Genomic DNA, 26,963 nt, shown 5'->3' with positions numbered 1-26,963 from the left:
AAGAGCACGAGGAATGCAAGGTTCCAACTGGTACACTTCTACATACTCCATAGAGCGTACTTGACGCCAGGTAGAATCTGGAAATACTTCAATATTGCAGGGGCGGCATGCCCCAGATGCACGAAGGAGGGAGTGGATCTGGAACACATGTTGTGGTCCTGCCCAGCGATGGGAAATTATTGGAAGGAGGTGGGAGATACGCTAAATGCGATAACAGAGAGACAGTTGGGGTTCGATATGGCTATTAGCATCTTGCACTGGTTCCCTCACACGTCCAAGAATAAAGTCACGAGTAAATTTGTGGACATGGGACTTATGCTAGCAAAACGAGAAATCACGAAGCATTGGAAGGCAACAGTGGATCCCAATAGCAAAAAGTGGAGGAGCGAACTCCTAAAGTGTTGGGCTTAACAGTTGTTTGGTGGATGTCATGGTTTGGATGGGAACTAGATGGGAGTTGCTGGGTCCTGTTCTTGGGGGGAGGGGAGGGTTGAGATGTTCGAGGTGGAGTTGGGGAGGCATAATCACTGACGCAACGTTAGGGGTAGGACTTCAAATGCACAGGACACTATGGGAGAATGGGTGAATCAGCTAATTTGAGATGTATAACCTGGAATGTGAGAGGACTTCATACTATGACACGACGGCATAAGATCCACACCTATATGGTTCGCAGGGGAGTACACATTGCACTACTCCAAGAAACTCACTTAACGAAAGCTGAGGGGATAGCGCTATAACGTAGATGGCGGAGCCAAGTATACAACACCACATACTCAGCGTTTGCTAGGGGTGCACTGATCTGGATTAGAGCGGGGGTTCCTTTCCAGGTGACTAGACAGACGATAGACCCTGAGGGCAGGTTTGTAGCTATTGCAGGGAAATTACGAGGTAAGGAGATTGCCTTCTGTAGTGTGTATGCACCTAATGTTGATCAGTTGAATTTTCTGGCGCGGATGTCTGGGTCTTTGGCGTACTACCTCACGAGCCCTCCGGTGATGGTGGGAGACTTCAATTCCGTGACGGTGTCTCCCTAGATAGGTCGCATCCCCCCCTGACCGATTCCCCGATACATCGCCTGACCAAGGGTAGGCTGGAATGGCAGACGCGATGGGGGTTAAGACACGCCTGGCACGAGCACCACCCAGGGGACCGATACTACTCCTATTTTTCTGGCATGCACAAGCTGCACGTCAGATTAGATGCGGTGCTGTGCTCCCCACAGTCATGCCAACTATTGCCCGTACTGAATATTTAACCAGAACGATATCCGATCACAACCCATTGTTAGTCACCATGCAGTGGATGACTGAGATATCATGTGTCCCCACTAGGAAATTGCTCCCTGAAACGCTAGAGGATCCGCTTTTCCATACCGCGCTGGAGAAAGGGATCACCCAATGTTTTGCGGAAAATGCTGGCACGACTGCAATGAGGGCAACGGAATGGGTTGCCTTCAAGGTAGTTGTCAGGGGGCTCTGCATAGGGAAACATGCGGGAGTGCGGAAGACACTTTTAAGCGACCTAGACCAGGCTGAAACTAAACTGCGCGAGACAGAATTATCAAGGCCTGGCCACCCTGAACTACAGGAAGAGCTTAGTGCAGCGAAAGAAGCGGTGGCGGCCAAAATGGAGCAGTTACGTAGCTTTGACCATAAGGCTTACACAATGAAAATCCACGCGGAGGGTGATAAGGCGGGAACTCTGCTGGCCTGGTTGGACAACCCCACGAAGCGAAGTTCCCCCATCTTAGCTTTAGAAACGGGAGGAGGTGGTTCATACCCAAACTGAGATACTGCAGTGCTTTATGCGCTACTATGAGGCGCTTTATAAAAGCAAGCTCATGGCTGAAGACCCTGCCATTGATAGCTTCCTGGAGGGGCTGCACTTGCCGGAGCTAGACCGGGAGCAGGCGAAGGATTTGGGTAAAGACATAGAGTTGGGGGAAATTAGCGGCGCCATCAAACACATGGCCCGCATTAAAACCCCAGGATTGGACGGGCTCCCCATAGAATTCTATGGGAAATATGTTGACTTATTAGCACCGAGACTCCGGATAGTCTACAGAGAGGCGAAAGAGCTGGGACAGCTGCCCCACTCTATGCGAGAAGCGCTAGTGGTATCTCTGCTGAAACCAGGGAGGGAAAGCAAGGACATGGCCTCATATAGACCATTGTCGATGTTAACCACCGCCTACAAAATATTGAGAAGCATACTGGCGACCAGACTGCTGCAACACATGACGACGCTAGTCCAGAAATATCAGGCTGGCTTCATACCGACACGGAACACGACCACGAACATCAGACGTTTGGTGCGCCTACTCGAGACAGACCACCCAGAAGCGGCTAAGCCAATGATACTGTCGGTAGACATCGAGAAAGCTTTTGATAGTTTGGAGTGGGGCTATTTATACAACGCACTGGGCCGTTTTGGCTTGGGAGAGGGCTATTTGCAATGGACGAAGGTCTTGTACACGTCGGCGGTGGCCAGAGTGAGAGTAGGCACGCTGATTTCCTCCCAATACCCAGTAGAACGAGGGACGAGACAAGGGTGCTCGCTGTCCCCGTTGTTGTTTGCCTTGGCAGTGGAACCCCTCGCGGTCACGATTCGGACGGGAACCCATTATGGAGGACTGGAGAGCAGAGAGGGTCAACAGTATGTATCACTATATGCGGACGGCCTACTGCTCTTCCTTGATGATGCTGACAGGGCGATGGCAGAAGCTGAAAGGCTGCTCTCGAGCTTTGGGGACGTCTCGGGCCTGAGAGTAAACTGGTCCAAGACATGCCTGTTCCCGGCACGGCAGGGAGAAGCCCGTCCCAGCATCATCCGAGCGGTGCGGTGGGAGCCCACCTGCTTTAAGTACCTGGGGGTACACATTTACCACAAAGCGGTGGACTTGCTAGAAGGAAATGTGGGTCGCAGCGTGAGGGCGCTGAAAGGCAGCATGGCTTTTTGGGCCACCCTCCCTTTATCAGTGACGGGCCGTGTGGCCCTCTTAAAAATGATAGTTCTTCCTCGTTTCTTATATTATTTTAGGACGTTACCAGTGTGGATACCAATCTCTGTGTTCAAATCACTGAAATCGCTAATAGTGTCTTTCCTCTGGGGATCAGGCAGGCGCAGAGTTGCGCAGGCGACGCTCATACGGCCTAAGGCTTAGGGAGGACTGGAGGTCCCAGACTTTGAGCTGTATTACCTGGCAGCCCAACTGCAGATCTATACACAAGAAATAGCCAGAGAATTTAGGGGACCGAAACATAAGAGAGGTAGAGGAGTCCCGCGCCACATCAGCTCTTTTATCGCGTTGCAACAGAAGTTAGACCTCAGAGGTCTCCTAACGGAGGAGAACACGCTCAGACTCTGTTGGAACCACTCCCAGCGCAGGGCGGGAGTATTGCACCCATAGGCACCCGAAATACCGCTTGGAATGGTGACAGCGCTGCCACACGGCGGGGACTGGTCACAATTGCTGTTATGGGAGGAGGCAGGACTTCAAATGATGGTTGACCACTACGAGGACGGAGCTCTGCTTCCATACCAGACGCTCCAGGAGAGGTTTGAGTTACCGAGGGGAGGCTTCTTGTTGCACGCAGCGGTAACAAGAGCGATACAGGCGCACTGGCGGGAAGGCCTGCTGGAACCTCGGACATCGATGGCCTGGCAGTATACCATGATGGCGGCTGGGACATTCAAGGCGGTCAAGTGTCTATACTCCAGAATGCTCAATGAAGGATTAGCGCCCCTGACAACGCTGAAAGGCAAGTGGGAGACAGATTTGGGGATAGATATCCCTGACACAGCCTGGACGCAGATAGTGCGAAGGGCCTGGAAGAGCACGAGGAATGCAAGGTTCCAACTGGTACACTTCTACATACTCCATAGAGCGTACTTGACGCCAGGTAGAATCTGGAAATACTTCAATATTGCAGGGGCGGCATGCCCCAGATGCACGAAGGAGGGAGTGGATCTGGAACACATGTTGTGGTCCTGCCCAGCGATGGGAAATTATTGGAAGGAGGTGGGAGATACGCTAAATGCGATAACAGAGAGACAGTTGGGGTTCGATATGGCTATTAGCATCTTGCACTGGTTCCCTCACACGTCCAAGAATAAAGTCACGAGTAAATTTGTGGACATGGGACTTATGCTAGCAAAACGAGAAATCACGAAGCATTGGAAGGCAACAGTGGATCCCAATAGCAAAAAGTGGAGGAGCGAACTCCTAAAGTGGGCCAACTGTGAGAGCGCGTTGAGGTATCAGCTGGGGAATAGGCGGAACAATGATAAGGCGTTAGAAGCAGCAACGGCATGGGAGACCTTAGTGCAGGCACTGAGAGTCAAAAGACGACTGAGCGAAATGGGTCGCTGATTGAGGGGAAGTACTGGGACATGACAGGTACATCACATGGGGCAATACATGGTCACTCCTGTGAATGCATGGACAAAGGAACAGACACGGTTGTGCGCGTTGGTGATGAGGGGTTGCGGGAGGAGGGAGGGAGGGTAAAGTTCTAATAGAAGAGGGTAGAGGGGCCATGTTTCAAGGGTTTTGTTTTGTTTGATTAGGTGCACTAATTGTAAAGAGCTGATATATTAACGTAACACGTAAAAGCTAGCAGTTGGGGGGTCTCCGACCGTCATTTGAGGCTGCTATGGCAGTTGTAATGTAATTGTTTATGTATGTTTTGTGCAAAAAAAAAAAACTATGTTTAAAAAAATAATAATAACACTGGTCAAGAATACCAGGCTATTTAAATCAGCCTAACGCGCTCGGTTAATTATTCTAACATACCAATAGCAAAGAATAATATCTCAAAAATACAAGCTAAAAACATCGCTATGGGCGATTATTCTTCAGTATACTCTTAGCTAAGAATCATGCTGGTAACGAGAGTCGGAATTATACAGCAGAGGTAGCTTACCTCAATGAAAATTGCTACTAGCCATCCAATTGACAGAGGAAGACGTCTGTCAATACATACAGTTTATCTATCAACAAGGCAAGAGAATGCCAATTAAGACATGTGATGAAATATAGTCGCACATGGATGTGCAACCCAATCACCATCTAATTTTTGATTTACACAAAAGAGCGAAAACGAATATCGCAAAAATGTTGTTCGTCGCCATAGAGATCTAATGCAGAAATTACTTGGCTGTAACCATTGTTGGCCATAGATGAATTTGACTTAATTATTCATGAATGGTATAAAAATATGGCTTACGTACCTATTGAAAAACAAAGTTGATCAAGGGGCCTAAGCAATTTTTTGAAATGTGTTCACAAGTCGCAAGTAAAGCTCCTACCTACAAATTGCGAGGTACAGGTCTACCCTTCATTTAGTGTAGTGTTAAAATAACTTGCTGTTAAGTCTGAGGAAGGCAAACGAAATAGAATGTAAATCTGACTGACATTCGTATGAAACTATCAAAATATTTCCAAGCCATTTCTTAGCGCTTACCGAGTACGGGTCTGCTAACTTCGTGGAACCTCCTTAAGATTGTACGGAGGTTATTGTGTTTACTGCGATACCGCGGTTTATATTCCATCATGGACTATAGAAACCTGGAAGTTCTAAGTGGAGGAGTGTGAAACCAGAAGGGACTAACAACTCGGACCCTTATCGGAAAAAGGGCGGCCATCCTTGAATGTCTCAGATTGCATAGATCGCCTAAATGTGGATCTAATTTTTATATCCCAATAGTAATAAAATGACTGGCAGGCAAGTTAGTCTCGCTTTTTAAAACTGGACAGTATGCCCAAATAATGAACTCATACGACATATTGTGAATAATACAAGAGTATAAGGCATTTGTGCTCTGCTTAATGCCTACTGGTAAATTAGGCTGATGGATGCTGCTGCATTGTTATATACGACTGTACCCTTTTCAATTTTATCGAGATTAAAAAACTCTTTGTACTTTTGGATAAAGACTCTCCCGTGCTTTTGAAATTTCCTTCTATTCATTGATTGTACATGTTTTTGAATAGTTTCATATACGTTTAGATTCTTTCAAGGGTTCAAGACCATTTGGTGTTGAACATAAAATCAATTGCATATATCTTATACTGGAGTAATAATTTTCAAAACAATCCCTTGCAGGCATCTTTGTACTCATTATTAATTGATTGCCCAAGCCTCCAAGGGTATATTGGGTTCCCCACTTACTTATACCGTCAAGGATTGTAGCGCCATCTCGAGCAAAGGCCCTATGATGAAGCATGACACCCTGTAAGAGTGTGTGAGTGCTCCAATTCCAAAACAGAACCACACCCCTTGGCTCCATACACTACTCGACTTGTTAGGACTTATCTACTTGTTAATTTTTCTTTTCTACAGGAACTGAATCCCTCTGAGACTACTAGAACTATTCTCATCCTGGTCCCCTGTATCAGCCTCTGTGTGTGGAGAACCCTGTGTGTAATGTCTAGAGGGTTTGAGTATGGTAGTGGTAAAGGTTAGGGTGGATAGGGCTTAGAGACATGTCCTTTTTCTTCTTTAGAGGAATTCTGTAGCTTGTATCCTCTGAAAGAATTTTCCTTTTGGAAGGTGTTACATCCTTTGCCAATATATATCAAGAATCTGGATTAATATATGTTTTCTTTTGCTTAGGATCCAGTTTTTTCTTCATAATTTCCAGGATAGGTTCCAGAGGTTTTTGAAGGGCATCTTTTGTTTTCGCTGCTAAGCTGGACCGTCCTTTTTAGGTTTCGCCTGGCCGAAGGCTGCGCTCTGCGCAGCTTTTCAGCGCAGGCGAAATCTTATGTTACAACAGAGTGGGCTTGGGATTACACCCTTTGTTCCATTGGCTAGCTCCATAAATGGAGGCTAGCCATTGGAACAGAGATCTGTCCGTCATGGCCGGACCAGATTCGTGGGCGTTCCCGAGATTTTTTCCTTCTCCGCCTCTGCAATGTCGTCATCGCGGCGGTGGGCGGAGTTTCATTTTTTTTTAAATGGGTTTGTTTTCGTCATTCGACCACAGCCGCCGGAAGAAGTACAGGTGAGTGCTTTGTTTTTCTTGCCTTCCCGCCCCCCTCCCCCTGTCCTTGTGCCCGTTCCCGCCCCCCTCCCGCTGTCCGTCTTCCTGTTCCTGCCCCCCCCCCTTGCGCTGTTCGTGTCCCCGTTCCCGCCCCCCTCCCGTTGTTCGTGTCTCACATCTCCTTGTGCTGCACAGTCCTCGGTTTCACATATCCTAATGCTGCACACACTCCACTTATCCACAGGAGGTTGACGTTTCCTCGTGCTTTCTGTAGTCACCTCAATCTCGCAGTGCCTCGCGCTCTCTGTAGTCCCATTAGTTTGGAATGCTGCCCTGTTGCACGGCGCCCCCATAATCTGGCAATTCCCAGTGCTTGCTACAGACTCCACGGGATTACTTCCTTGCGCTGTCTCCAGTGGGACCCTTTATTTTGAAGATTCCAATGTTGCTGTTCCTTGCATTTTTTGTACAATGTAGTCCCCATGACGCTAATAACGAGGCTCATTTCACGTTCCGTGTTTAATAAAATTGCTTTGATGGCAATGTACGTGACTCCTCCCAGTCCAAACCTGCTGTATCCAAGGAGATTGTGTAATGCTAGCACGTAAGATGACGCACAGAGGGGAAACCAGGTCAGATGCAAAGTCTTGCCATACTGTCGGCCTCTCCCTGACTCTTTTCTCCGCCTCTCTAAACTGTCTCCGGTCTACTCTCTACCAAGTTATCTCTTTCCCCTTCACCACACGCCCTTCTCTCTTTTCTTCAGTGTCCCCTTTGAATTTAATGACCCATAAAATGCCCCTTCTGCTTTTCCCGGCCCCCCTCCGCCCCCTCTCCTCGACGTCCAATCTAACTCTGCCCCGCTGTCCGTGTGCCCGTCCCCCTCCCGCTGTCCGTGTGCCTGTCCCCCCTCCCGCTCTCCGTGTGCCCGTCCCCCCTCCCGCTATCCGTGTGCCGTCCCTTTGCAAGGCTGTTAGGCTGTTCCTGTATAGTCTATGGACGTGTGGTCACTCCCCTAGGGACTGTCAGTAGTCCCACACCCTGTGAACACTCCGTAGGACATTGTTGTACTTTAAATTCTTGCCATTCACTTTTGGATATCAAAAACCTGACCTACTGTGCAACTGTAAGCCCTGACGGCCTGCTGTATGCGAATGGAAGCGGCAGCCCTAACGCATGCACTCGCATAATAGGTCTCTTCTAAGAAACATGGCATAACTTGAAATTTGCATAAGGCTGTGTTGCGTTTATCTTTGTAGCGCTTAGACGCAGATGTGACCTCAGACATTTCCATCGGCCTGTTGGTTGACTTGTGCATTAGCAGCAAAGCTAAGCTTTTAACTGCATTTTTATTGGTCTTCTGAACCATTCAATGTTTGTGTCAGCTGTTACGTTAAGAGCCGCGTGTAAGCATGTTTCTTTTTATACCATTTGTAGTATAAGCACAGCTTATACAGTTGCAAGTTAAGAAATACTGCTCTTCTTTTCTTTTGTGGTGGTTGTAAGGGTTATTATTCGTGCTCTGAATCGAAGCCAGGTTGTGGCTGCCGAATGCTTGTTAGAGGGAAATAGGGCTGCTTCTGCTTTAACTGAGCCCGCATCGGCTTAACCAGTCACTAGTGGCAACTTTTGTCAGCAATTAATTTTAGTTTGCTGAAAATGCATGGATACGCGTGATTTTGTAAATGAATAATTCATATCTTTGATGTTCGTTTCTATTCAGTTCACGTTGTTTGTACAGCAGTGGTTTAGCTCTTCACCGGAGCACCTTTATCTGACTGCTGTCTTTCTTTGCCCTCTCTCCCTGATCAGAGACCTTTCCACTGGCAGCTGAATTTTGCTGCTGAGACAGAGTAGAGTTCCTTCTCTGCCCAAGGATAAATAGAATGCTGTCTTTCCCCCTACCATGCCATAAAACTTGTAATTGTTGGTTATGACGCTGGTGTTTGGCGGTAGAACTACTCATTTGGTCACAAGATTCGAGACTTCAAACTCCTGGTGGTTATTATTATTATTATTATTATTATTACATTTATTGAGCGCACAGCTACCCGGAGGTTTCCCGGCGCTTGCCTTGGGAACCCGTCCTGGCTTTTCCCTGTGAGATAGCCCCTACAGGGTATCCCCAAGGTGGAAGCCAGGCATCCCGCCGCAGGGGGGCCGTTGTGGAGATTAAGCAAGCTTAATGCCCAGAGTTGCAGAGTGAGAACCCATGATTAGAGCAGGCACCGAAGCGAGAATTATCGAGTCCGTGGACATTTGAGCTCAAGACCCTGCCGCGTCAGGAATTGAACCCTGGTCCCGGGTCTGACCTCAGCTTCCGGGTCTGCCTGCTCTACACCGTGAGCCACACTTCTTCACTGGGTGATTGGTTTAAAGTTGCGACTGATTGTTGGCTCTTTGGTGACCTGGGGGAAGGAAGCAGGTGGTTTCAGTCCCTGGTTTTGCACCAGTAATAACATTATTGTGGTCGGGACACTTGTGAAGGGTCTTTGTGCCAGTAGGTGTCGAAAGGTGTGCTGGAGCTACAGCATAAGGCAGTGACATTGATGCAACAGGAGCTGGCACCTGCATTTTACTTTCCTAAAACCTCACCGAAAGCTATGTGGGATCAAAAGCTTAGGGAAGATATCCCTGATAAGGGATGGTCGAGGATCCTAAAATATGCTAAAACTGAAAATAGAAATTAGCGCTTTTCATTCACACAGTGTATTAATTAATTGAGCTGCACCTTTTTGTCTTTGGCATGGCTGGTCAAAATGTGCCTGGGAACAGTGGCATTATGTCCCAGATGCCGAAATGACTTCCCAGATTTGTTTCCAAATGAGTTTTCCCAGTATTTCATTTTGGGCCTCTGCTATCTGTGGAAGATCCATCCCTGCCAGATAGTTGGATTGGGATGAAGTGTTGACCTGTTCTGCTGTATAGAGTTTATTATATAAGTCCCCAAGTATGCAGGTTCTCTCCAGTTTGGAGGTCTCCATAAGTCCCTACACTTTGCATATATTACCTATATATTCCTATGATCGTTTGGTCTGTAGGTGGCGTGCTACAGGTGTGTCCACTTAATTACTCTGTGAATAAGGATCCTGTTTGAGGCGTAAAAGTGTGATTTTACCTGTTATAAATAGAGTTAATGTTCCCACTCACAGCAGTGACTTTCTACTGAAGGGCTAGGGTCTGCGTGGTTTTATTGCTGTCTGCTGAGCTCGTCCGTAGGGTACAATAGGTCTCACATTTGCGAGAGATTAAGCTAATGGCAATGTAAATGACAATGCCATTTATTTATCTGTTTTCAAAACCAACACATAAATACAAATTTTGTCATTTACAATGTCAATAGCTCTAACTTTTCCAAAGGCGAAACCATTGCATTGTAAATGCTCGTTATCCTTGAAGCTGAAGGTTTCAGTGCCAAAGGTGTTTTTTCTCAGATCGAGCAGGAAGGCTTGGTGTGCTGTTTCGGTGCCAAGCCCGAAGGCGGGCGTGGGAAGCAGTCTTGCAATGCCAACCATGGTCAGAAGGCAGTGGTGACCCAGAAGCATTTTGTTTGGTGGATGTTAGCTTGGTGAACAAGGGGTCTTTGGAACTCATGGCAGGCACCCTGTCTGCTGGAACGTCTTCAGACTCTAGGATGAACTCCAGGTCCGAATCTGACTTGTGGACTGAGAAGGCCGCCTCCTCTTCCACTGCTGGCGCTTCTGTCTCTTCCTGTTCAGTATCTTCTCCGAAGACATCTGGGGTGTGTTATATGTTTTCCCACTGCATGTCCCTTCGTCGAGCCAGAGGGTCCCGCAAAGTCTTTTTCAATTGGAACAATTGACAAGCATGGCAATGTACATCTTTTTGCTCTGGTGAGAGACACAAGTTGCAGACTTTATGCAGGTCAGTGTGCGGATATTTTGAGTGGCACAGAGGACAGAATTGACACCGAGTCCGTTCCGTCTGCAGGAGACTATGTTTGTGATGGAGTAAAAGTAAACGACGCAGCTAGGTCCGAAGGCTGAAGATAGTTCTTCTCAATCGAAGATGGAGATTTTTTTCTCATTTTCGAAACTAGGAGGGTGGTGAAACGCGTACGATGCAAACAATACCGACGAGGGTACAGTGGGTTGCGTACCGAGGGGATCCCGTAGAACGTGTTCAAACCAGAGCACCGCAAACCACGTCCGAACCCACTGGCGGAAAGAATACGTTCTAACAATGAAGTCGAAGAAAAACAACTTGCAAACATCCGGACCATACACTAGATGGCAGGAGTATGTGTATATACCTCAAACATAAGATTATATGTCAAATTAAATGTGGTAACACAAAAATGACTAAATAAAGGTGTCCGGTTACCCGAGTCTAGTATCTTTCTCGGAGGCAGTGTGTACAGATGGCTCAGTTTTTTGTGAAAACTCAGAAGGTACTGGAATCTTAATAAACCGGGGGGTCTGAATTATTTTGTCTTCAGGCTGACTGAGTTTAGTTAATTTTGATGCTGGTGTTTTTCTTCCAAATGGTGGTTCTTTATCCTTGAAGCTTAACCTATGAACACAAAAAGGGAACATTAATGACCAACTCAATATTTCCACTATATAGATTGAAATGTTACTGTCAATATAAAACAGCCTACTACATACATCCGACCTCTATGAACTGTTACCACTGACAGTTGTAAAAACACATTTTAGAAATTAAAAGCACATAGATCAATCATAAAAAAAGAGGGCAGTATTCAGTATCCAACAGATCTATGACTATTCTTCACTCTGAAAAAGCAGAGGAGATCAGACAGTGAAGCTTGTGTCATTCCAGCTGGGATGCTTTGTTAGAGATCCATGGGCCTGGCTCCCTCTTTCTGGTTGTGAGCAGCAGTGTGAGCTAGTATGAGGCTTGCACAGAAGGCAGTCAGAACACTTTTCATGCAGATTAGTGACTGTAGTTGTTGCGCTCAGCCAGGAGTGTTGCATTTCTTATTTATACCCTGTGAACTTTGCCCTCTGATGTTTTTACATTAATGTAAATATTAAGTGGCTATGCTTTAATCATAAAATTGCCATCTTAACTGGGATTTGAACATGGCTAGAGATGCAAACAACCAGACCATACTAATAGGTCTTTTACAGGATAAATCAAATCCCAAAAGACTAACTAGCTGCTCCTATCCATGAGTTCCAATACCTAGGAACGAATATGCTACTTACCAGTATGCATCTGTTCTTGGCATGTAGGGCTGCTGACATTCATATCTGTGCATAGATCGCCGCCTAGTGTTGGGTCCGGATGATTGCACATTGTTGTCCTGGAAGAGTTTTCGAAGTATCACGAGATAGGTGGCTCCTCCCCTGGACTACAGTGCGCATGGGCATCCTCTCCATCCTCAGATTGTTTTTCGCCATTGTGGCAGAGATGGAGTGTAATACAGTGAGTGATGTCCATGCTACATAGTAATTCTGAATGCTACAGCTGCTACAGGCGCCGGGGAGGAGGGTGGGCGATATGAATGTCAGCAGCCCTACATGCCAAGAACAGATGCATACTGGTAAGTAGCATATTCGGTTCGAGGCATGTGGGCTGCTGAACTCATATCTGTGCATAGATTACATAGCAGTCCCTCCTGTTAGCGGTGGCTGCCCGTGCCAGCTGCAGCAGTCTGAAAAAGAGTTTTGAGAACAGCCTGTCCTACAGCTGCCTGCTGTTTAGAATGCACATCTACGCAGTAGTGTTTCGTAAATGTATGTGTGGTGGACCAAGTGGCTGCCTTACATATCTCTTATAAAGGAATATTCCCCAGGAAAGCCATGGACGCTCCTAACTTACGTGTGGAGTGTGCTCGTGGTGGAATGGTTAGTGTGCGTTTAAACTTAGCATAGCAAATCTGTATACACTAAACGATCCACCGGGCTATCCCTGCTTTGGAAATGGGGTTGCCTTTGTGTTGTGGAGAAAAGGCAACAAAAAGCTGTTTTGTTTTTCTGAAATCCTTTGTTCTGTCTATATAGTACATTAGAGCCCTTTTGACATCTAACGTGTGTAGGGATCTCTCTGCGACATTTTCTGGATTAGGAAAGAAAACTGGCAGTTCTATGGTCTGGTTCATGTGGAACTGCGAAATCACCTTAGGCATAAAGGTAGGGTTGGTGCGTAATACAACCCTATTTGCGTGGACCTGTATGAATGGCTCTTGAATGGTTAGTGCCTGGAGTTCACTAACTCTCCTTAGTGAGGTAATGGCTACTAGGAAAGCAACTTTCCAGTTCAGAAATTGAATCTCACAAGAGTGTAGAGGTTCAAAAGGTGGTCTCATCAATCTGGTGAGGACCACATTCAGGTTCCAGACTGGTGACGGTGGGTGTCTGGGAGGGATCACTCTTTTAAGTCCTTCCAGAAAAGCTTTAATGGCAGGCACTCTGAATAATGAGAGGTGCTGCCTGTTCTGAAGATAGGCTGCAATGGCGGATAAATGTATACGAATGGAACTGTACGCTAGATTACATCTGTATAAATGCAACAAATAACAGATAATGTTCTGAATAGATGCATTCAGTGGGTTAATGTCATTGTTGGTACAATATATGACAAACCTTTTCCATTTAGCCGCATAGCATGCTCTGGTTGTGGGCCGTCTTGCCTCCTTGACGATATTCATACATTCTAGCGGCAAGTTGAGGTAGCCAAATTCTAGGACTTCAGGAGCCAGATCGCCAGGTTGAGCTGTTGCGAATCCGGATGCTGAATGTCGCCATGGCTCTGCGTCAAAAGCCTGGGTGTGAGGCGTAGCCTTTGATGCGTTACCACGGATAGTTCTAGAAACGTGGTGTACCATGGTTGGCGTGCCCACATTGGAGCAACCAGGATGAGAGTCATCGAGAGTCATCGAGTGTTGCAGTAGTTTGCGTGCCACCAGCGGTATCAAAGGTGCTGGGGGAAAAGCGTACGCAAATTTGCCTGACCAGTTCATCCATATCGCATTGCCCTGCGACTGTGGATGTGGGAACCTGCTTGCAAAGCTTTGGCATTTTGCGTTTTCCCTTGTGGCGAGCAGGTCTATCTGTGGATGACCACACTGCTGGAAGTACGGTTGGAGCACTGATGGATGTGTATCTCCCACTCGTGCATCTGGTGGCTGTGTCTGCTGAGCAGATCCGCCATCTGGTTGTCCTTGCCCGGGAGGTGTTCCGCCATGAGGAAGATGTTCCTTTGAATGGCCCACTTCCACATACTCTGAGCCGGATGAGACAACTGTGGAGAGTGTGTTCCTCCCTGCTTCTGTATGTAGTACATGGCAGTCATGTTGTCCGTCCGGATCAACACGACCTTGTTGCACAAGTGTACCTTGAAAGCTTTCATCGCCATGAAGATTGCCATCAGTTCCAGAAGGTTGATGTGCATCTTCTTTTGCTGTGCTGTCCATAGTCCCTGCACTGTGTAGTGGAGTACATGAGCTCCCCATCCCTGGAGAGACGCGTCCGCCGTCAGTACAATTTGTGGCACAGGCTCTTGGAACGGTCGGCCCTTGCAAAGGTTTCGTGGGTTCCACCAATGCAGAGAGTTGAATGCCCGACCGCTCACCAACAGTAGGTCTTTTAACTGTCCTTGAGCCTGATTCCACTGACGTGCTAAGCACTCCTGAAGTGGACGCATGTGTAGTCTTGCGTGCGGGACTATGAAAATGCAGGAGGCCATCATGCCTATCAACTGCATGAACACCTTCGCTGGAAGCGAGTGTTGAGGTCTGAATTTTTGTATCAGCAATTGCATGCTGTTTATTCTCGCTGAATTTGGCTGAGCTTTGGCAGCCAGAGTGTTTATTGTCACGCCCAGGTACTGTCGCACGTGGGCGGGCTGAAGATGTGACTTTGGATAATTCAGTGAGAATCCCAGACTGTGAAGAAGATGAATGGTGTGGGACATGTGGCTGGCACACTGCTGGGCCGTCTTTGCTTGAATAAGCCAGTCGTCCAGATAAGGGTAGACGTGTATTGCTGTCTCCTGAGGTGTGCTGCTACTGTCACCAGGCACTCTGTGAACACCCTGGGTGCCGTCATTACTCCGAAAGGGAGGACTTTGAACTGATAATGTTGATGTTGAATAGTGAACCTGAGATACTGTCTGTGTGATGGGTGTATGGGTATATGGAAATACGCATCTTTTAGATCCAGTGTTGCGAGGAAGTCTCCCTGACTGAGTAACGGCAGAACTTGCTGTAAGGTGAGCATATGAAAATGCTCTGACAGAATGTAACTGTTTAGAGGCCTGAGGTCCAGTATAGGTCTGAGACACCCGCCTTTTTTGGGTATTAAAAAGTACAGAGAGTACACCCCGACCCTTGGTCTTCTACAGGCACGAGCTCTATGGCCCATTTTTGCAGCATGCTGACGACCTCCTGCTGCAATAAGTGTAAGTGCTCTGCGGACATAGGACGGTGTCTTGGTGGGATGTTGGGTGGAGTGGACGTTAATTCCAGACAATACCCGTACTGTACAATGTCTCTCACCCACCTGTCTGTGGTGATGGACTTCCAGACTGGCAGGAACTGTTGTAGTCTCCCCCGACAGGTCTTATAGGGTCGGGGGGCAGTGACAGGGGGTCACTGTTTGGTATTGGCAGAGGATCTGGAACTGGTGTTTCCTCTGCCTCTGCCCTTGATGTTGTTGCCACGATATCCACCTCGGTTGTTCTTACTGTAGGTGGATTGTGTACCTCCCTTATTGTATTGGGTCTGTTGTGTTGACTGGCCTCTTGAGGGCCCCCTAGTATTGGAGCGACGAAAGGAGCCACCCCGAAACTGCTGTGACTGCAGAGCCCCCATAGACTTTGCAGTCTCTGTGTCTTTTTTAAGCTTTTCAAGGGTGGTGTCAACCTCAGGTCCGAATAAGAAGTCTGGGTTAGCTTGCTGATTGAGGATAGAAGTTTTTATTTCAGGTTTGAATCCTGAAATTCTCAACCAGGCGTGTCTCCTTAACATAACGCTAGTGTTGATGGCCCTGGCTGCAGTGTCAGCTGCGTTTAGAACGCACTTGATGGAAGGATTGGTTATTAGTTTCCCCTCCTGGATGAGTAGTTCTGCCCCCTCCTTGTACTGATCAGGTAGGTGTTGCAACAGTGTCTCAAGGGTATCGTAATGTGACCTGTCATATCTGGCCAAGAGTGCCTGAGTGTTGGCAATGCGCCAGATGTTGGCCGCCTGCGCAGCTACTCTTTCCTGAAGTGTCCATAACTTTTGACTCTGTCAGGAGGAGGAGCATCACCTGTAGTCTGGGAGTTTGCTCTCTTACGTGCATTAGAAACAACTAAGGAGTCATGTGGCAACTGTCCCCTTATATAAGGAGGGTCCACAGGGGCCGGTCTATATTTCTTCTCAATCCTTGGGTTTAACACCATGGCTCTAGTGGTGTCTTTAAAAATGTCACCAGCATGCTTGAGGACCCCTTTGAGCATGGGTAGGGTTTTGACTGCCCTTTCTGAAGTGGAAGAGGTGTCGACCAGAAAGTCTTCATCCACAGGGTCAGCATGTAGCTCGACGTCATGATTACTGGCTGCCCTTCCAATAAGGGCGTTAAAGGCAGTTGTGTCCTCAGTAGATGTTTTCACACTGTACACATGAGTGTCCGGGCCAGTCTGCGGATCCCTTGAGTCAGCAGGGTCCGTCATTGTTAGTCTTGATCATCAGGATCAGTGTCCACATGATAGAGGTCATCCTCATGTTCATCATCCCCTGCATCCACATCTGAGTATGTTGGGGGAAAATTTTGAGGTTCCTGTCCATAGTGATGGAGGGGTTCCACAAGAGCTGGAGATGTTGTAGAAACTCTCTTCTTCTTCAAGGAAATCTTATATGATTCCATGGGAGTTTCTGGCATTAATTTTCTTTTGTATATGGACAGTCTACCAGTTTCCGAGTCGATGAATTGCCTCGGCTCCTGGTCTTCAGGCTCTTCTGCAGACTCCATTTCCGCCGACACATGTTTAGTGGCGCCGATAGATTGTTTCGGCTCGAACATCTTCGGACGCACCGATGGTGGTAACCCGAATTTGATAGGTGTCAACGCGGTCTGAACTTGTCCGACCAGCTTCGGCGTCAGGGCCTTCTTCGGTCCGACCGCTGTAGCCTTATCCTTGATGCTTTTGAGTGACTCCGACACTTCCTTGGCTATGAATGGACTGGGGCGCGTCGACTCGACAGGGTCCTTGGAGCCAGTCTTCGACTTGTCCGTAGGCCTCGACTGAGGATCGATCCAGTCTTTCGGTTCAAGCCTTTTCTGCGAATCGACTCCCTTCGGCGTCGGCCTTGGTGGTTCGACGGCCTTGACCTTGGTCTTTGGTGCCCCAACCATCGGCTCAACGACCTTTTTGAGCTTTCCGGCATCAACGGCCATTTTCTTTTTCTTCGGTTCCGAGGGGTTTGAGGCCTTGGAGCCGACCAGAGTCACTTGCACTTTCGGTTTCGATTTCGGCAATGATGCTGTCGGTTTCGATTTCTTTGTATCGACCAATGGCGGTTTCGAAACCGAAGGTTCTTTAGTAATGTTCGAAGCCGGGCCTTTATGCGGGGCTGTAGAACGAGATTGTAAATCTTGGGTAAGGCCTAGTGGCGATCCCTCGACCTGAGCCTTATTGAGTGCACCATCGTCGGCCCCCGTATAGCCGGTAGGGCCTAGCTCTTCGCCTGAGCTATCTTCTACGGCCCCAAGGGCCTCCACGTCGTCTCCTACCTCATCGATGACGTTTTTGTCTTAGTCTTGCACCTCTTCGTCTTCGGCGTCATACTCTGAGTCATGGCCCGAAGCCGGATCGGAGCAGTGTTCCTGATCCTCCAGATCAACGACCTCTTCGTCTTAGGTCCCAAAGTTGTTTACGGGAACAGGCGCTGACTTCTTTGACTCCAATTGAGCCGCGTGTCGAATCTTAAGAGTTTTCTTCGACCTGAACCGGGCACAGGCCATACAGTTGGCTTCGTTGTGGTCTGGGGACAGGCACTTGTTGCACACCGGGTGGACATCGATGTGCGGGTATTTTGCATTGCAAAGGGGACACCTCTTGAATGGACTTCTTTCCATTTGAGATCGAAGATCGGGTCGAGTGTGGAAAGAAAAACCTGTTGAGTCCTCGATGTCCTCCTGAAACAAAGGCACCGATACCGAACGAAACAATACATACGCTGTCGAAAGCCTTTTGGCTTTGTAGAAAGTTTTCCTAACTTCAGCTAAAATAGTAACATCCGAACCCAATGGCGGAAAAAACAATCTGAGGATGCCCATGCGCACTGTAGTCCAGGGGAGGAGCCACCTATCTCGTGATACTTCGAAGACTCTTCCAGGACAACAATGTGCAATCATCCGGACCCAACACTAGGCGGCGATCTATGCACAGATATGAATTCTGCAGCCCACATGCCTCGAACAATTTATCTTTGAGGATGGTGGTATCTCAGCATGCATACATACTTTTCCCAAGCAGTAATATCAGGTTTCAGTCTGACAAAGTAGACCATAACACTACCAAGTAGCTGAACTAAATGTTTTTTAAAAACACCCTTCTAGCAGAAACCAACTGACTCTTAGATCAAAAGCTAAACATTCAGCAACATAAAGAGTCTGAGGAATTACTTTATTAACAAAGACCTTGATCAACGGAGCAGTTAATAGAAAACCATACAGATGACAAATTATTGTACTGAGAAGAAAAAGTTACTCACCTGTAATCCTAGTTCTCTTCCGGGGAAAAAACTAATAAAAGTCATCAGCATTAAATGGTCACGGCCGGGGATCCCAGAGCACTTTCAAACTATACAGTTATGTATATCTAATTTTGTACAATAGTTTGCTGCATCTATGTTTCAGGAACCCTTATCTTTAGTTATAAGCACTGAATTGAATAGCAACCCCATTTGGCCCAGTTGGTAGAATCTGACTGTCTAATATTGACATTGTCTCTTTCTTGCATCTGCAAACAAATCTATTTCTGGCTAACCAGTCTTGAAAAAGTTCCAGTAAGACTTTGTTGTTTACAACGCTATCGTGGTTTTCCAGAAATACTCCGCTGTGTGTGTCTGCTTGTACATTTTGTACACCTGGAAGGTGGAGTCGTTATTGTCAAATTTCTCGTTATTAACCATTTCCATATGACTTGAGATTTGAGGGATGGGGGTCTCAAGTGAGATCCCTACTGCTTGTTCAGATAATATATTGCTGTTGTGTTGTCTGTCTCGACACAAAATTACGTTATCGTTATGGACGGTACAAAAGACTTCAAAGCCAGATGAACAGTTCTTCATTTTAGAAGGTTGATATGGTAGGTTCATATTACTGAGTTTAAGTATCCCACATGAGATCCCTATTCTTACAGAGAAGGATCTGTGACTAGAGTTTGAACTGGAAGATCCTGAAGGAAAAATATTCCTTTTAGCAAATTATTTGGTTGTTTCCACCATAGAAGAGAGTAGATTGCAGATTATGAGAGAGTTTGTTTCTTTCCCAGTGGTCTGAGAGCTGGTTCCATCGGTCCTCTAAGCACTGTTGTAAAAGTCTCATGTGAAGTAGGGTATGTCGAAGTAAAAAAATGCAAAAGGCAATGGACCTCAGTAGGGATGATATCTTCTGTGACGGTGCATGAGGAGTTTGCAATAGACTAACACTTCAGATGGATTGATGATGATAATCTCTCCTCTGAAGGAAACACTTTTGCAGACTGGGTATAAAGCATTGTTCCAAGGTTTGGGATTTTTTTCACTAGTTAAATTGTAGATTTCCTGAGGTTCACCTTAAGACTAAACTTGGTCAGGGTGTTGAGGCATATTTTTGGAAATGTTTCACTGTCTCCTTTGATGTTGTGCCTTTTATTAGTCAGTCAACTAGGTACGGATAGACCAAGACGTTTTGTTTCCTTAGATGCGCTGCGATGATGTCGATACATTTTTCAAATGTTCGTAGAGCTGAGTTTAGAATGGAAAGTAGGACTCCACATAAGTGGTACGCAGAAAAAGCTACACAATTGTAAATAAATACTCCACATAATGTGAGACGTGTACCAAAAAGGGTATGAACTCGAGACTAAGTTCCTCATCAGAGTAAAAAATAAAAGAATACATGATCGTATTCATAAAGTAACAAAAAATGCAAAAACAACTATGAAGCTGAAAAGACAATCTGGAGAGTAAAATAGTTAAATCCGTAGTCAAAATGTTTCGCAGTAAGAAAAGAAGTAGTGCTTAATACTTTAACACCACAAAGTGCAACAACAGCAGCAGCAGCAGCAACAGCAGGAATTAAATCCTTAACCTAACCTAAAGATTCACAACCGTGGCTATATAAAAGGGTAATTTAAAGACACTTAATAATTGGTCCATCAATATAAAAGACCAACAAACACTGAAAAGGAATAGATATTGGAATGAAGGGCCATACCGAAAGGAAGGCCAATGGCAAAAAATGAATGCCGCATTGCAAGCGACTAGCCATGAGGCGTTGTAGTGCAGAATCTGCATGGCTGTCAAATAAGAAGACACAATCAAAAGTCTTATCTGTGAAACTCTCCCGAACAGTGTCAGAAAAATTTAAGCAGGTCTGAGCAACAGAGTGAGCCATGACTCTACCATAGAATCGGTGGTGTCCATAACAGAATTGATGGTAAACTTCACCATATCACGGCCATCTTGCACAAGCTGAGAGTTCAGTCCTAACCCCTTCTGGGAGGGAAAGTAGCAGATGGGCAATATGGTCACAAAAGCGTAAGAAGCCTGCCAAAAACTAGACACGTTTAACGACTTCAAAGCCAAAATAGTAGAAGAAAAGAAATTTCGGCCACAGAAATCCAATCACCAGAATTCTCTACCCAGTGGAAGCAAGGGAGAAATATCTGGATCCGGCGATGTCGTAGCAGCTTGCACCACCAGCCCCTTAGTAGTAGGATGTCGAGAAAGATAGGCAGGATCGTCTGGAGCAGGACAATGGCGATGGGAAATGGCATGATCAACAGAGACACCGGTCACTGGCCTCGTCCAAGTTCCAAGTAAAATATCAGGCAGAGAATAGCCAGGGCAGTAAGAGTTCAACACCTGTCGCACCCTGATGAAGCAGATCCACAAAGGGATCAGACAGCAAAGATACAGAAGGAAGTTGCAATTGTAAAGCTTCAGCAGATCTGGTCACAACCTCTGCATAAGCTCCACTAGCCTCCGTCGCCATTCGTGGAGGAGAAAGCATATCAGAAACAGGGGAGGGCCGTGGCTCACCGTCCTCACCCAATGCAGCCAAGGAACCTCCATAAGATGCAAAACAGGACTAACCAAGCAGTCGACATAGCAGACTCCAAAACAACCATGTAGCTCTGGGGAAACAGCAACAGGGACGGCACCAACTTCGGAGTGCAAAGGAGAAGATGATGGAGGCGCAGTGTCTAAGAGCGGTGTCACCGGCGCCAACTGATTTCGGGGCGTCGCTGTAACAACTTCAACCTATATGACTTTGCCCAACTGTGCCGGCGCCCTAGCTGGAAGAGATACCGGGCTGTGCACCAATGCCTTATTGACTCTTGGAACAGAGTCGGGCCTTCAACTGGCAACTAGGGCAAATCTCCCAACGTGGTTCCAGTCATAGTACTCTCTACCTCCTTGGGCCTGAAGACACTCCAGGGGAAGGCGTGGACCGAAAAATGACATGCAGAGCATGGTAGTATGCCTGCATCCGGGTCATAGTCGCCCTGGGTCCAGGATAAGGAGGGAGGTACGGGGTCGACACTAATGCACAGTCTTCCGCCATGGAACATGAGGAGCCGGCAGAGACCACGTCGCAACACGGTGAGACAAAAGGCCAAAGCGACTTTGATCGCTTACGATGGGATTTTCGTGACTTAGGTGAACAACGTTCAAGGGAACGGCTCCTTGGACGGCCCCAGACAGGAACCTCAGAGCAGGAAGAAGATAAGACGTCGCCTGGACTCAGAAGACAGGGAGAACTGCGCCGTCATAAGCTTCATCCGCCTGTCCCGCAAGGCCTTTAGCTTCAGCTGTTTTCAGCCGTCAGACTCCTCAGTCATGGTGCTCCCTCAGGCACAACATGCAGGTGGAATAGGGCACCATGGCCGACATTTGTAGAGCACAGGACTCTCACATTTTACAGCCCGAAGGCATAGCCACACTGTTACCGGTCGCAAAAACTTGCCGAAGTAGACCAAAAATACAATTGGCCTCAAACAGATTCTCCAGATCCGAGTTACAACACAGAAAAGGAAAAACTGACGCCAGCATGCCCGAGGGGATTTATAAGACTTCACTGATTTTACAACCGAAGTCGACATCAGCACGTACAACACCGTCCCCCGGTGCAAAGAGCTAAGCGAAAAAATTTCCAGATCCAATCTGGCGCCTAGGGAGAATTCAAAGTTACGGAATCTGCGAATATATGTCTCTATCAGATTATCTTACCCTTACAAAACATGGAGTACATACAAAAAAAGAATGTTTTTGGAAAGATTTTTCAATGATTTAAAGACAAAAAGGTTGAGCTCAGTGCCCCAGGAGCTGGGAAAATGAACTGACCAAACTATTATCTGTGGGGCATGAGGAGATGCAGGGCGTACTGTGAGGTACTTAAAAGTCACAGGGCCAGTTGTTATCTCCTACGCTTTCCATTGCAGCCTAGATGTCAGTCAGAACTAGGCTGAAGGACATGGGAGCCAAACTCTACTGTAATATCCTCCGACATTTAGACATAGTCGGAGAGGTCCCCTTAATGCTGGCCCCAATTAAACATAAGACCCTACTGCAGAGCCCACATTTGCCAACTGGCATGCGGTACCAACAGGATGCTGAAGGCCATCAGTTCCAGCAGCCACAAATTCAACCTCACTGAAATCCAGGACAGAGCGTGAAAGATCAGGATCATAGCCGAATGTCCTCAAACTAAACCAAACTGGGTACAAAATGGCATGGATGAAGGAGAGTGCCTGAGAATGAGTCGGGTATGACTTTGGCACGATAATAGTGAACCTCGAAGATGAAAAGAAGCTTGCCCCAATCTGGGAGTGGTGGGCGACTGCTTGGGGTAAGCTTGCCTTCAACAGCCAGCCGGCGAGGTAGAGTAAGACTGGGACCCCTGACTTCTGACAGTGTGCTACTACTACACCATCCCTTTACGGAACCCCCCAAGGGGCACTGATGAGAACAAAGTGGAGCTCATCAAACTGAATATGCTCCTGTCCCAGCAAAAACATGAGTTTCTACATATGGGCCTACAGGACTGGTGTATTGAACTAGGCATTCTGCAGGTCCAACACGACCACTGATTCTACAGGATCGAGGATGGACAAGACCTGGGCCAGGGTGAGGATGCTGAATTTGTCCTTCCTAAGAAAGGCATTGAGAGGGAACAGGGGTAAAATAGGACACGTGCCTCCATCTTTCTTTAGCAACAGAATGCAGCAGAGTACCAGCCACAACCCACCTTTGAAGCAAGCAACCTCTCAATAAGTCCTTTGGCTAAAAGGGCTTGCACGTCCTGTCATAAGACGGACATATAGTCCTCAGTCAGTTGCCTGAGGAAGGTGGAAGGTGCGCTGGAGCAGGTACGAAGAGTAGTGAATACCCAACCTGGACAATTTGCAGGACCCAACAGGCCACTGTTATGGCCTGCCAACCTGGTAAAAAAAATGGTTGGATCGTATATACAACAAGGCTGCTGTGCTCCTCTAAGAGAGCACTAAAGGGGTTTGGCAGTTGGGCCTGCAGTTATGTGGGGCAGTGGACTTATTGCTGCACTGCCCTGACCGCCAGGTTGTAAAACGGTTGGGGAGCTTGCTGAGGCTGAAGTGGTTGTCTGTATAGGGTAACCTTGCCAAAGCCACAAAAAGAACACAATAATTGACGAGGTTGGCATGGTGGAGGAGGCAGGCCGGAGGACAGCGCTGTGGTCTGCTCTCTCTGAAACGGTCCAGTCAAGAATACGCTTTGTCTCAAAAGAGGCGAGTCCCATCAAAGGGAATGTCTATAACAGACTGAACGTCACCTGTAAACCCAGTCGACTGTAACCAGGTATGATGACCAATAGTTACACTAGTGCCAATGGCTCACCCGATGAAATCCGTGGATTCCAGGCCACAACGGATTGCAAACCTGGTTGCCTCACGGCCATCATTTATTGCCTTGGTCAGTACAGGCCGGTGGTCTTCCAGAACACCTGGGAAGATTTGAGCAACAGAATCCCACAGAACATGAGAATAATGGCCGAGCAGGCAACTGGAATTGACCAACTAGAGGGTCAAACTAACAGAGGAAAATACCCTCCGCATGCCAATCATAAATGAAGCACTTCCTTCAGTGGCAGGTCCCGGGGTGAGTTGTCAAGACTGCAGGCAACCTGGAGGACATATACCAGTTTTCTTCATTGTAGGGTTGGTCACTTTCCCCTCCCACATTGAAGTCATGATCGGAGTCTGTCCCAAACAAGAAATGTAATGTATGAGGTCTGCCCTGCAGAGGTGAGGCACTAAGAGGCTCAGATGGAGAGGGTTGCAGTTTAATGGATACAGAGGAAAGCCTTGTTTAAGGATATAGCACTGCAAACCTCAGAGAGGACAATGGTTTGCGACTCGCCTTCCAGTGTCACTGAGTCAGCATCAATGTTCTGGGAACCAGCATAGAGCAGGAGGTGAGATCGGCAAATGTGTGGGTGAAGCAGCAACAGTGTCAGAGGATCCAAAGGGCACTTGCGGTCATGTATGGCCCTCTGATTTATTGACGCCAATAATAATAATAATCCTGTATTTGTACAGCGCACAGCTACCCGTAGGTTTCCCGGCGCTGCGGGCCATCGGGAAGATTAAGCAAGCTATTGCCCAGAGTCGCATGGTGTTGGGCAGACCCCTGCCGCCGGTGCCGGGGATCGAACCGTGATCCCCAGCGTCTGGCATCAGTCGCCCTGGCCGCTGCGCCACACCTCTTCCACACGCTAGGTCACTGCAGGTCTTAGACTTGGGGCTTGACTACAAGCACCACAGGTAAACCTGATGCGGATCTTTCAAAGACATTTGTTTGATACAGTCCATACAAGTATTAAACCCTGTCGTCTTGGGAGGTGACTTGTCCATGTGGGATGTGAGGTAAACAAATTTCAAAGAGATGAGTGGAAGCTCTGGAACTATGTCTGGTGGTGTGGCATAAATTAACTGACATCAATGAATGGGAGTGGAAATTGTATTTCTTATTTGGCAAGGTAGGTGGAGAGAGGCTGTGAAACATTTGGGCTCCCTCTTTCCAAAGCATGACATATCAGCGACACTGAAACAAATAATGAGGAATGCCTTGCATTGCTGCCTTGACTATACAGCATTGCCTCGTGGATCCCCCTTTGCAATACGCATATTCAAAGTACAGGCAGGATAGAGGCAGAGGCAGTTGATGAGGGCACTGAAGCGTTTATAGCAGAGGGACTATGCAAGATTGTATAGCCCACTACCACTACACTGCCTCCAATGGTGGTCTGCACATTAATGGTTCAATAAAAACTAAATGTAAAAATGGTTGTAGGAAGGTAGGATCCTTCTAGCATGGTTACCCCCACGTTGTGCCAGGTGTCATTGTGTTTTGACTAGTCTGACTAGGATCCTGCTGAACAAGACCCCAGTCACAGTGCTTTCTCACTAAATTTAGCTATGGCAATTACTTCTGTACAACCCTAATTAGCTACTGGTGTACTCTTGTAAGTCCCCAGTATACGGTACTAAGGTACCAAGAGCATAGGTATACAAGGGGTCTCCCATTGGCTGCAGCATGTATTGTGCCATCTATGAGAGACCACTCAAAATGTGATTATTGCAGCCTGTGTGAACTGGTGCCATCACCCCTCACCACAGATATACGTTTTCTTATATATGAGGTGATTACAGTTAAAACTTATAAGTCACCTCTATGGCAGGCCTTTCAGTCCAGAAGGGAGGGTGCTTGCTTATAAGGGGGATGGTGCATGAGCAGGACACCCATACAACCCCCGGAGTTGATTCTCTAGGCTTTGTAAGTATGGTCAGCCATTTTAATACATAGAGGCACATTAGTCATTACAAGATGTCTATCTTTATAGTGGCTGCACCGTACCCGGTCACGTTTGGTATCAAATATGTTGGAATCATACCCCAACACCGATTCCAGTGTTGGACGTATGATTCCATGTACTGGGGGGCTCCCTTGAGGTACCCCCATGTACTCTCGGTTACACCCTTTTAGGGTCTGACAGCAAACTTGTTGCTGCCGACCACAGACACAATTCTACCCTCCTGCTGCTGAGCCAAGCTCGAGAAGGGGAAGGTAGAACAATAGGTTTCCTTTCACAGGGAGGTGTGACCACCTCACAGATGGGACTTAGTGTATTGGGCTGGAGTAGGGGTGCTTGCCAGCGTTACCAGACTACTTTGAAGGGCATATTTGGTGTCCTTCATGCATACTCCAGTTGAAACCAGTTAAGGGAGTCTGTGGCTCACTCTCTGGAGCAAAACCAGAGAACGGACATGGGAGTATCCTGCTCTCTGTCCAGCTCCTCCTCTGGGAGGACTCCACTCCCCCGAGTCATTCCAATCCTTTCCCTAGGGTACTTAAGGGCTTACAATCTTCAAATTCGTCATGGAACAAGACTCAAGCCTGAAACCACGTCACTCTTTGACCGTCTGGACACTTGGACTTCACCTGGAATCAAGACTGCATCAAGGAAGACCCCTGGTCTCGCAGTTCTGCAGGTCTTCTATGTCATCTGTGTCTGTGCTTATTCCAGGATCTTTACCAGACCTGTGCGCATCAAGGACATCCAAAGTAATCTCCCTTGGAGTGAAGGAGTCACGCCCCTGCATCTGCAGGCACCGCAACAAAGCAGACCTTTCTGCTACTCCTGAAGTCCCACAGACTTTGAAAGGCTCATCAACACAGCTGGTGGTTCTGCAACTCCCTCGAGGCCTGACCTGCCCTCTGCAATTTTGAGGCCAATGCCCCTCATCGGAACCAC

At 47.3% G+C, this 26,963-nt stretch overlaps 1 protein-coding gene across 2 annotated transcripts in view; it reads right to left on the bottom strand.

The window, feature by feature from the left end:
• The window catches only part of CENPC (centromere protein C), a 1,111,772-nt gene that overhangs the window by 837,606 nt on the left and 247,203 nt on the right, over nt 1–26,963 (bottom strand). For both annotated transcript variants that reach the window (XM_086961919.1, XM_086961921.1), the window contains one exon: nt 11,335–11,523. In XM_086961919.1, coding sequence (XP_086818045.1) covers nt 11,335–11,523 — 189 coding nt within the window. The remainder of the gene's footprint in view (nt 1–11,334; nt 11,524–26,963) is intronic.

This window comes from Lissotriton vulgaris, chromosome 3_1 (assembly GCF_964263255.1).
Source record: "Lissotriton vulgaris chromosome 3_1, aLisVul1.2, whole genome shotgun sequence".
NCBI classification, from domain to species: Eukaryota; Metazoa; Chordata; class Amphibia; order Caudata; family Salamandridae; genus Lissotriton; species Lissotriton vulgaris.
This window is presented reverse-complemented; position numbering and strand designations above follow the sequence as displayed.